Source organism: Scatophagus argus, chromosome 2 (assembly GCF_020382885.2).
Source record: "Scatophagus argus isolate fScaArg1 chromosome 2, fScaArg1.pri, whole genome shotgun sequence".
Lineage (NCBI taxonomy): Eukaryota > Metazoa > Chordata > Actinopteri > Scatophagidae > Scatophagus > Scatophagus argus.
In genome coordinates, this window is record NC_058494.1 from 14,422,464 (window position 1) to 14,434,565 (window position 12,102).

At 44.0% G+C, this 12,102-nt stretch overlaps 1 protein-coding gene across 5 annotated transcripts in view; it reads left to right on the forward strand.

Annotated features, from left to right (window-relative positions):
- The first annotated feature begins 1,293 nt into the window (after positions 1-1,293).
- rbfox2 (RNA binding fox-1 homolog 2) overlaps positions 1,294-12,102 on the forward strand; it is a 33,472-nt gene continuing 22,663 nt past the window's right edge. For all 5 annotated transcript variants that reach the window (XR_006845340.1, XR_006845339.1, XM_046412075.1 and 2 more), the window contains exons 1-2: positions 1,294-2,426; positions 9,259-9,306. Coding sequence is in view for 3 of the 5 variants with exons in the window: in XM_046412075.1 (XP_046268031.1) it covers positions 2,175-2,426; positions 9,259-9,306 (300 nt within the window). In the remaining 2 variants the exon portion in view is untranslated. The remainder of the gene's footprint in view (positions 2,427-9,258; positions 9,307-12,102) is intronic.

Consider the following 12,102-nt stretch of genomic DNA (forward strand, 5'->3'; position numbering starts at 1 on the left):
CTCTTGGATGCCTCAGTGACAGATAAAACATGACAAAGTCCCCAATGTGGTGGCTCAGTATGTAAGAATGTTATAAAGTTTCTCAAAATTGTTAAATGTTCCCTGTGCTTTATTACAGATGTGTACAAGTTACAAAATCTGTGTCGCATAAGGAAACAATTTTAAATTTAACCAAGATTTGTAACTGTTTCACCATAAATGCAACATGACTTGTGTGTGTTGTTATTCCCATCCCTGGCCCTCAGACAGCCTGAGTCCACCACGGTGTGCTACTATTTATTAGCAGGAAGCAGTGACCTGATCCTGAAGTCATATGAACTACATCTTGTCATTTTTACAGGAATTAAACAAGACAAAGTGTGTTAATTCGTGAGCTTTAGAGGTGCTGGGAAGCTGCCTATTTCCCCTATTTCCAGTCTTTATGCTAAGCCCGACTAGCCATCTTCTGGCTGTGGCCTTGCATGTAACAGACACAAGAGTACACAAGAATGTTATCGATGTCCTCTGCTATTTCTCAGCAAGACAAAGAATAAGCATATTCCCCAAAAATGTTGAACTGTTGCTTTAATGTGGGCTTGCATGTCAGAGTGGATCATTTGTTTACAAGGAGGAGGGACTATTGCACACGGACCCTTCAACCCATTTAAAACCCTGCAAGTCAAGAGGGAGAAGGATCAAATCTGCTTTTCCTTGCATTATAATTTGCTACAGCAAAGTTGTCTTTTGAAGTCTGTGCCTCCCATGGTAGCCTTTGACCACTGGGTGTCATCCAAGCAATAAAAATGCCAGAGGAACAGAAGGTACTCCATGCTGCATGACTCACAGCTGGGCTTGTGTGAAGACCTTGGCCTGTGTGTTGGTTGTGTAATGAGTTAGGAATGAAACCTTCTAGAGCTGGACCTGATGAGTAAGCCCACCCTCTGGTATTCTGTTCACCGTGAACGACGGAGAAACTCCGCTGTATTATTTAGAAATATTTCTAAACCGTGCAAGTGAAAAAAGGAGCGCTTGGTTCAAGGGTTGAAGTGGGGCCGTATAACCCCCCCCCCCCCCCACACACACACACACACACACACACACACACACACACACACTCCCCCCACCCCTCTCTCTCTCACACACACACACCTCCCCTCAGTGAAATGTATGGAAGCACTGCGGCACACTGCGTGTATTTGCAGGCTGCATGGCTGCCTGGCTCGGCGTTCAAACGGAGAGCGGAAGATAGGAGGAGGGGAATGACTACACCGAGAGAGTAGGAGGAGGAGGAGGAGGAGGAGAGAAGGAGGGAGGGAGGGAGGGAGGACAATTTCCTTTCTGCAACACACACGCTATAAGATCACACCGGGAAAACGGAGAGAGGAAAGAAAATAATAGGCGAGAGAGAGAGAGAGAGAGAGAGAAGGAAACACCGCAGCCCCTCCGTCCGTCCGTTTGTTGTATTTTTTTAAGGGCTGAAATCGTCTTTTTCGTTTAACGCAGACTTGCGGACTAACATGGGGGGAAGAGAAAGCTCCTGACGAGGATTGACTTTCAGTGAACCTCTGCTCTGTGCTGCAAGTCTGTGGCTAATAGACAGGAGAGGAAAAGGCGACGGGGAAGACATGTTGGAGGGGTTTTTTTCGTCTTGAGGTTGCGGTAGGATGTTGATGTTGTGCTCCTAAAACACAGACGGCTCCCGTAGAGAGGACAGAAAAAAGAAAAAAAAGGCTCTGGGCAAATGGAAATTGGGCGGTAGGCTATGCTCAAGAGCCATTGTTTTGATCGGTGTTTATTTAATTGGTTTGTTATGATATGAAATAACGTAGGCCTCTTAGGCAGCCCCGCAGTAAATAAATACGCGGTCAGCAAACAGAGGGGCTACATAGCTGGAAATTAATCTGACAAACTGCGAATATTTTAATGGACGATTTGAGCCGCTGTGTTTTGTCGCGTTTAGATCCAATTCCTTAACCAGGGAGCCAAAACATTTCCAGATACATCAACTCTGAAGGAAGGGTTGCCTTTAAGGCCCAGTAGAAAACACATTAAAGGCTACTTGGCAGCGTTGAAAGATTGTTTTAACTGCTTCAGACTGGCTTTAAGCACAAAGGTGCACACGATTAGGTAGCCTACAACGTTAGTCTGTTTCCACCCCAGTTTAGCTTGGACAGGGGACAAAAGAAGATTTTTAAATGTTAATGTCGACCGACGTTGCATCCATCATGCTGCCTGTGTCCCGGGGTCTCATGGACCGGGAGAGAGAGCTGGACACCATGGCCGGGGTGCATCCCAACGCGGGCGGCGCTCCTGCAGTTGTCCGGGGCATGAAGCGTGGAGACCCGGAGCCCGACGGACAGACAGCGGCGGCTCTGGTGGACTCGTCCGGGGCTGAGTGTAAGCGTCCCCGGATCGACGGCTCAGGAGGGCTCGGCGAGGTTGGTCAGGTGAGGAAGGGGGGCTCTTTTGTACACACAGTAATGCAGTCATGAGAATACAGGCGTGGTGCCAGGGACTCTTGGTGTTTTTGTGCATGGGGACAACATTTGAGTGCATTTATCGTTTAAATAATCAGTTGTTCTGTCGTGGTTGCATTCACAGTCTGTTCATGTGGACAATTCTCAGCTGATGTTTGGTTATTTGTAGCTGCAGCTGAAGGGCCCTGAATGGCCCACCATAGACCCAACTCAATGCATTACCAGCACTGCAGGAAATACCACCACGTTTCACAGCTGTGAACGACTCTGCATGCTGTTGATTCAGTTTTAACAGGAGACTGCATTGGTAACAATATAATCCACGGTGGTGGCTACTGGCTTCAATGTAACATGGCTACAGACATTGAGGTAGGGTTTAAGGAGGGACTGAAAGAGTCCAACTAGTATCAAGTCTGTCCAGTGGGTCGTTACATTGACGCTCCTACACCCTGTTGCTTCAAAACCCGCCAAAGAGCATCTCCTGTTCTATGAATATTGTAAAGCCCAAACAGAGTCCCATGAGAGGGTGGGGGAATGTAAACAAACTTGACCTTTTGTTAGGAAAAAAAGCCATCTGCCTTGTGGCATAATGGTGAGGATAACATTTGGTCCTGAATGGAAATTGATGTCAGTGTTCAGAGGAGTGGGGGGATATTGGAGGTAAACAAAGACACCGAGTTTTATGGCGCGCAATCACCCCACACCTCTAATGACCCTGATTTTCACACCCCTGCTCTAATCCGCTGCAGTGTTTGGCCTGTTACTCTGTGATTGGATCAGCAAATGTGACAAACTCTCCTAACCTCGTTTTTTTTTTCAATGTCAGTAAAATCGATTTGCTGCCCCCCCACATCCACTGGTCCAAAATTGGTCAAATATTCCTTAATAGAGCGACACAGATGGGCAGGAGGATGCTCTGGACATCATTATGGCGTATTATGTAGGGTAAAGCACTCCATTGGAGGACAGAAAGCTATCTCTCTGCCATTGAACGGGCAGTAATGGAGGTGAAGTGGCCTGTTTGCTCCTGTTTGGAAAAACTACTTGGCTGGCTTTATGTCTTCATGCCGTCCATGAGTGCTGACTGACAGGCTTGAGAACGTAATGCACTTAAAAACAGATGTGAGTGGAAGTGTGTGTGTGTGTGTGTTTGTGTGGGGTATAGAGAAGTACAGATCAATAGCTTCATCCCTCTAAAACGTATTGAACGTGAGCTGGCTGGACAGTCCGGAAATGAGAGCATGAGAATTGCCCCCCTCCTCCCCCTCCTCCCCCTCCTCCCCCCTTCCTCTCTCTCTCTCTCTCTCTCTCTCTCTCTCAGCTGGTGCAGGAACAGATTTGCCCTATCACTGGCAGTAAAGAGGCTTTGTTTCCAGCTAATGGGATCACATCTCATACTGGAGGGGGCATTATAACCACACTGATCCTGAGATCCTTATCAAAGGCAGAGGATTTATAAAACACACATGCTATGCACATACGCACACACTTACATTCGGACAACGCAGCTTAGTCGATTAGTTGAACGACTGAAAAATAATCTGTAGCTATTGTCAGATTGACTCATCATCATGTATTGTCTTTTTTTTAAGCAAAGTAGCAAAAAATATTGCTGTTTCCTGCCTCTCAGCCTCTCAGATGTTAATATTTTCTGCTTTTGGCTGTTTTATTTCATTGTATATTACATATATTATATATATATTGTATATGGATATTTTTTTTTCGGTTCTGGGCTGTGGGTCAGACAAAATAAGAAATTTGAAAATGACACCTTGGACTGTGATTTGTAGACTAAATGATGAATCAAGTGAATAACTAGCAGATTAAGTGATAATGAAAACAGTCTGCAACCCTAAAATTGTGTTTCATGTTTGCAAAAGCTCTACTGAATGGGAATTTGTGGGTTTTAAAACCTTTAAGAAAATTCCCACTATATACACTGTTTTTCCACTGTTGTCTGTGCCCCCCCCACACACACACATAACAACTGTCACCCTTCCTTTCCCACTGTGTATATATAAAACACTGCGACGTGTTTTTATTCCCCGAACTCAGTGACACCGTTCATATTCTGAAAGCAAACTGGATTGAGTGACATTCAATTTTCCTACTTTTAAATCGGAGCACTCGGCTTTCAAAGAAAGATCTATAAAAATGCACACGAGCACTTCTGCAAAGCTAATCTGCAGAGGAGGGTAAAGGATGGAAAATATTACAGCAAACGGCTCCCTGGCTCCCATTAAGCACCTCGTCTCCCTTCCTCCATCCTTGTTTTTTTTTTTTTCTTTCTTTTCCTTTAGAATCCATTTATTGCTGGCATCACGGCTGGAGTTGAACTCTGACCTGCAGCAGAGCAGCCAACAATAGGGTGTGGTTGTGGTAAAAGAGCAATCCATTTGTACCATTAACGGGATCCTTCCCATTTGGCTATTGACATCGCTGCTTTTCTCATTAGGCTGTGATGTCATTGCAGTGCGGGGGTGGAAATGCGCCGTCAAGTCAAATCTGCAAAGTTTTCGCAGAGCAGCAGTGCATGTATAAATCATTGCAGCATGCAGTACATGACTGAATGCTCAGCTATCAGGGGCGACTAAAGCTCCCGAGTGCATTTCACACAGTGAGCTCAAATGCTGCTCATTTTAACTAACTGCTGACCTCCTGGTCCACATCCGGCAGTATGGATTTTAAATGAATCTAAAGTTGCTGAATTGACCACCAACTGGAGTGCACCCAATAGAAAAAGGACAGCACATTTTCAGTCTATTTTGCATTCCAGTGCTGCGGCAGGGTAGTCCTGCATTTTTCAGGATGACGGGGGGGATTCATAACAACACACTGCATCTTCAGCCCAGATTTTGGGAAATGTTGAGAGGAGGTTGTCAGCTTCCATATCCATCCGGCATGCTGCTGAGCGGCCCGTGTTTTGTTGTCACTCTGTGCAGGAACAGGGGCTCTCTCTAACTTAATAAGGCCTTGCCTGGGGTGACAGCGCCGAGGACAAATGACTTGACTCGGACGTTAATGTAGGTGGATCACCCCTCTGTACTTTTCATCTCAGCCCCAGCACTGAAATAGAATGAAAACGTCAGCAAGAAAAATGTACTTCTGCTGCGAGTTAAGAATTTTTATTTAGTTTTTGGGCCCCTGTTTTTCTGTGATAAATTGCTGGCTGAGGTCTGCTGACTGAATTATGTTTGAGGGAGACAAGCGAGAGAGAAGCCTGCGTGTTTTGGTGCTTTGTTCCGGGGAAGATTTAATGTGCTTAAAGTGTAGAAAATGTTGCCATGATACCAGAATTTTAAACCTCAATGCAAGTATTATAAAAATGATATTTGATACCTTATTAGATACCACAGCAAAAAGGAAAAAAAGTCCTAGCTGCATAAAATGAGACAATTTTTTTCTTTTTTTAAAAAAAAAAAATTACAGATGCCGTGCTGTTTTAAACACGTGGTATTGAAGTATTGATTGATTCAACAACCTTAAAGTGTAGTTATCCCCACATATCAATTGCTGTTAAGTGATTTGTTACTCCTGCAGTTTGATGCTGTTTATAAAAATGTATTTACTTAAAGACGTAGTAGATGTAGATGTAGTATATATATATATATATTTATATATATATTTGAGGTATTACTGGCTGGTAAATTAAAACACTGTGTACTGGACATCACTGTATACCGTGTATAAATATGAAGACATCAACTGAAAAATAGAAACTGTAATTAAGAAATTACAAAACAGAAAATTATTAGAACTGAGATGATGAGACGTTAAAAATCCCAGCTTTAGTGATAATTAAGTGATTGTTTTAATTATTTTTGTGCCCCAAAAATCTTCTTTTCCAGCCTCTGCAATGATAATAATTTTTTGGCATTTATGAAAACTAAATTGAGTACATTTGGGGTGTTAATCAGACAGAAAAAACAAGTTTGGGCTCTGAGCTTAGATGAAAATGATGAATTGGTGAATGAAGGAAATATCCTGGAGACTGATAATGGAAGAGCAGCTGTTGCCTTATTTCGCGTAAAATGCTTGAGATTATGTATAAATATCATCATTGTTACATACTTTGACCATATGTTTTCAGTGCTTCAGTTCAGCTGCCTCTTTGATAAACAGTTCTTTCATAATCAGTTTAAAATGTCGAAACTGGACAGCAGACAAAAAATTCTACCAAAAAATGGAAAAGAAACTCAACATTGCTGTCAGTAGTTTAGTATCAGACTCAAGTTTCAGTGTTGAAATAATGATGTCATGAGGGGCAGTTGTCATTGTGCAGTAAATAATTACAAATTCTAATGTTCTCTATTCAGATGTGAAATTCATTGGAGAATAAAAATTGCAGTTTTATCTTGAGATGCGGATCAGTGTAGGGATGATCAGTTTGATCATGTGATTTAGCAGACAATACTGCTATATTATTATTGTTTTTATTATCATTATTATTATTATTGTTATTCCCGAGCTTTCAAGGTGGCCTCCACAGTCCGCTTTGACTGCAGTCAACACCCCCTTGATAAACCATGAGTAGGTTTACTGTAGAATGTCGGAGGGATTTGAAGTACATTGAGGGAAAATAAACTTCAGATCATCTGGCCGACTGGAGGCTTAGCACATAAGTGCTCTGTGGATGAAATGGATTCACATCCTCCTGAGTGTATGGAGTGCCCTGCTTTGCAGTTAGGTAGGATGACTCTCAGAGCAGTGAAATGTAGTTCCTCCTCTACTCCTCCTCAGAAGAGCAGCAGTCCCAAGGCACGATAGGAATAGACATGAGTCTTGTGACCAAATTAGACAGCACACACACTTACTAAACAATCACACACACACACACACACACCTAACACCTCCTGTAGTTTTTGGAGAGGGAGTAGCGGGGTTCATGTGTAAAAGAGATTACTGTCATCTTGTGAAAGGATGGCGTGAAGGAGAAACTTGGGAGGCAACAGAGCTTGTCAGCCCTTTTTTTTCTCCAAATTTTAATATCACAGAGCAACCCCCCTCCTGCCCCTCCTCCACCCCCCAGTTAGTCTCTCCTCACCCCTCCTCTCCTCTTCGCCATCTGTTGACTTCAAGTCATTTTGTTACTTTCTCCTGATTGCTCACCCGGTCTTCCCCTGTCTTGTTTTACCCTCCCCACCCCCCAAACCCACCACCACCGCCACCACCATCACCACCCCCAGCCGAGAATCAGCTGTGCTTCATTTGTCACGAAAAAAAAAGGTCGAACCGTGATTAACTTTCAGCGCGTTGAGTGCAAAATCTTTTTGTTTCTCGTGTAATGCAGTGTTGAGAGTGAGCCTTCATCTTGAGCAGCCCTCCCTCTCTCATTCCTCCCAGTTCCTTAAGGAAATTAAGCACATGACTCTGCTCATGTATGAGTCATTGTCTTTGCTCTCTCCATCTCTGTTTTTTGTTTTTTTTTTTCATTGCTGTCCATTTCCCGTTGTATTTCCAGCTCTGGTTCCTCCCTCGGCCTCTTGCAAATATGAATTCCAGATGTTAGAACAACACCTCCCCCCTCACCCTGACACAGTGTACTGCCCCAGCATATTGTCTTTATTTTTTGTTTCCACCCCTTTTTTGTAAAGTCTTCTTTTTTTTGAGGGGGGGGGGGGGGGGGGTGTTTTGATCCTCCTCTACTCCATCTTTTTGCTGCGTTGAGTTTAGAGTTTGGCCTCACTGTAAAATAAGGTTTATGCTTTATTCATGTTATTCAAGCCTCTAAGAGGTGATTCATTATTTAGAGCTTCTACCTCCCAAAGCCAGTTCACTAAGTACATTTTTGGCTCTGAGATAGACTCGCTCAAACTGCAGTTTTCGATCACGAAGACACTTCCTCTCCCCCCTCCTCGCCTCCCCAGCCAAGCCTCTTTGGAAACATTGTGCATAGTTTTTAGTGAAATGCCCCCATGAGGTCCAGAGTTAGATGGCTACAGTATTAATCAGGCGAACTCAAGCTGTGAAGCGCGCAGAGCAAAGTGTTCCCCTTGGGGACAGAGCAGATGAGGGACATTGGTTCCAGATGAAAGGAAGATCGAGGGGGAGGACAGAAAGCGGAGGGAGGAGCGGAGTTGTTTTATAATCTAGTGATATGAAGCCAGAGACAGGCAAATCTGTTTTCCCCCTTCTGAACAAGTTGTAATTGCTGTGAAAAGCTCCCTTTTTAGTGGATACATTAGCATAAAAGCTGGAACACAGTGTTATGAGTACAAATAAAGTGAGTGACAAACTATTTCAGGGAGAAGGGACGTGATTTCTGTTTTAATATTTGGCTTCAAACAAAATGGGTTTCTTTTTAATGCATCTTAACTGTAATTAACTCACCAGATGTTTGATGTATCCGTCTTTGCTTTCCGCTGCCAGAACCTCGAGTGGAATGTGTTGGAGACTGCATCAGGGCTCATGATGCCGTTTCACACCAATGGGGCTTAATGCTCGCTGACACTCCTGACCCATTTATGATTTAAGAGCCGTGGTGACACTCGTTCTTTTCTGCCCGTCTTTCATCTCCCGCTCGGATGATCTCACTCGCCCCCGTTATCGCGCTGCCTTCACAAGCAGACAAAAGATCCGCTGGGTGGAAAACTCTGGAGGAGATAGCATGAGTGTGTCACCGGTGGAGTTAATTTGATTAGGAGTCAGTAACACCACAGAGCTGTAAAGTCAAATATGGAGGGCTTGCAAGAACGAGGACTGCGTCAGTAAATGAAAGTGCATTCTACTCTACAGTCTTAATCTTGTCTTGCTTTGCAAATAATTGACCATGTATCCAAAAATCTGCTCTCCTCTCTTTCAGAACAACGACCCTTTGACCCTTTACCATGGCTACCCGTCTCATAGTCAGGTAAGGATTCAATTTTTTTTCTCAGACTTCCAAGAAATCCATCCATTATTATATTCAAACATCCGGACTTCTGATATTTCTCTTCCATCCGGATGCAGCATTCATATGGCATTAACATGGCTCTGTGATGCTCTCTAAACCACAAGGTGGGGGTGTAGATTATAATTTGTCAGTCGTGTAGAAGACGACATGCCTCCGTACCTTCACTCTTCCGGTCTTACCCTCCCACTACCCTTCTTTTAATTCTTGTCAATCAGCTGCGTTATTGACCAGCTTTGATGTTTTGAATAGAACGCATTTTTTTTTCTTTTAAGGTTGCTAAACACACAGATGTTTCTGTTTCCTGTCCTCAAGCAAACTCTAATACACACCCATGTAACAGGACCCAACTGTATTGTATTTTGCGTGTGAGTAAGACTACAGCCCATTTACTCGTGTTTGTATTAGCCTGGTGATTCTGCTATTAGACTGCTCAGTTTATGTGGTTAATCCTGCGATCATCCTCTGTTCAACCACTCATCCTCTCATGCTCTGCCCGTAATCCCCTCATCCCTCGCTCCCTGTGATGCCCAACAACCTCTGGCTGTTTATCTGCACTTTATCTGTCATAAGCCTTCACTTGTATGCTCTTAATTGCTTCGGTATGGGATTTTTTTTTTCCCTGGCTGTCTGTTGCACATTTTAGTGGAAGCCAATTAGCCAGGATTCATTCCACTGTAAGACGATGCATCTTTGAACCATTTCCTTCTGAATGATGATGTCTGAGGAGTAATCATTAAAGATAGAGTGTTAACCTAGTGCAAGCTGTCTCTTGTTGGGATGTAAAGAGAGTCAAGTCAAGGACTACTTGGGGGATTCTGAAGTGTGAACTGGCCTCTGACCAGGAAAAAGAGAGAGGAAGAAAACAATGGCGGGCAGCGGAGGCTCCCACAACACAGAGGTGCTAAACTGTCAACAACGGTGTGAGAATGATGCGATCAAAGGCTCTTCCTGAAAGGAAGCGCCTGGAGAGCAGCAGAGGCCTGATGTGTGAAGACAGAGTGAGAGAGAGAGGGACAAGCCCCTTTTCAGACACGAGATATGAAACTTTGCTGGCTTCATCCATCTGTTAAAGTAGAATCGTTTGGGGCCTTATTCAAATGTGACAGGGCTGATGAGGAAAAAGTCACAAGATGTTGTGCGATATTTGGCACCTGGAGAATGAGAGGTAGTGGTAGCACCGAACTGATCTATGAATGTAACATTCGGCTGTGCATTCATACTAAATAGTCGACATGACTAAAAGTTGAATGTTTAGGGCGACAGATGCACCAATGGTTAGCAAGTTTTTTGTTGTTGTTGTTGTTTTTTTTTTACTTTTTGCCCTCAGACCACAGGAGGAAAAACTAATGTAAACCCTAACCCTAACCCTGATGTGACCCAAAAAGAGCTCTGAACACCTTGAAATTGTCTAATTTGCAGTACTTTATGGTGCATCAAATTATTTTAGTTTTTCTATGCATAAGGAACAATAATTCAAAGACATATTTAAGAGGGCAGAGGAGGGTGTGTTCTCACTGTCTCGCGTATATTTAAACTTTACATCAAATTATGTTATTGCCAATATTTTAATATTAATATTTCATTGTTTACTCTGTGAAACTGGCTCTAGAATTTTAAGTAGTTTTCATTGTTGCTGGTAGAGCCCGTCTTTACAGTGCAACACGTGAATTGTTTACCCACACACAGGGGTTCATTGGAAACGATACAAGCGTGTATTACATGTCACGCTTCAGACAAATACTGATGTATGACTTCAGTACTGCCATGTTGGAATACACTGTTGACTGTTTTATTTATTCTTATTTTGAAATAATGTGACACAATGAATACTCTCAGCCCACGGTTTGTTCGGTGTCTTCTGTTGCATTTTCTGAAAGAGTTAGCTGCTCAAAGCCCGTTTTCCTGTTCAAGGTGGACGAGACAAAACCAAAGCCTTTAAAATGCTGCCTAAAGTTGAGGTCAGTTGTAGAATAGCGTGATAATTATTTGTCAACATGAATGGTCCCTTTTAATATTCGGCGTTGAGGTGTGCCGGAGGTGTTATGGGGTTGTTACTAGGTTCGAGTGCAGTCGTGACTTTTACCGAGAAGTGTTCAAACACGAGACAAACATAAAAATATACATATTTACGTAACACGGTGCCTGTTTGAAAGGGACGAGGAGAGCGAAAGACGCATCGTCTTCATTTCCTCTCCCAGTGGTGCCAGCAGGCCCAGTTAACTCACCTACATGGAGAAAGAGAACAGAAGAAGAAAGAGAGAGAGGGGAAGGAGGGACTGCGACATGAGAGGGAAGCAGAGGGGAGGGGAAAGTTTGCAGGTGTGACAGAGGCAGAGAAGTAGGAGGGGGGAGGCGTCAGGCTATCTGGGTGAGCGAGGAGGAGGAGGAGGACTTGAGAAGAAGACAGCAGAGATGAGCAGGCGAGGGCACAGCAGCAAAACAGAAGGCTGGGGGTAGAGGGAAAGGAACGAGCGAGTGGGAGAGGGAAAGAAAAGAGCGAGTGGGAGACAGAGAAGAAGAGAGAGAGAGAGAGAGAGGGGAAAGGAAAGAAAGCAAGCACGTAAGCAAGCGAGGGAGAGTGACAGGGACAGAGGCCAGCAGAGGAGGAGGAGGAGGAGGTGGGGGAAGGGGGAGGGAGAGGGAGGGAGGAAGGGAGCGGGGATTGGCATGGCAGACAGAGCGAGCGGGGGCAGAGAGAGGGAGATTTTGAATCTGTGAGACAGACAAGAGAGACTGAGCTGGTGAGGTGACACA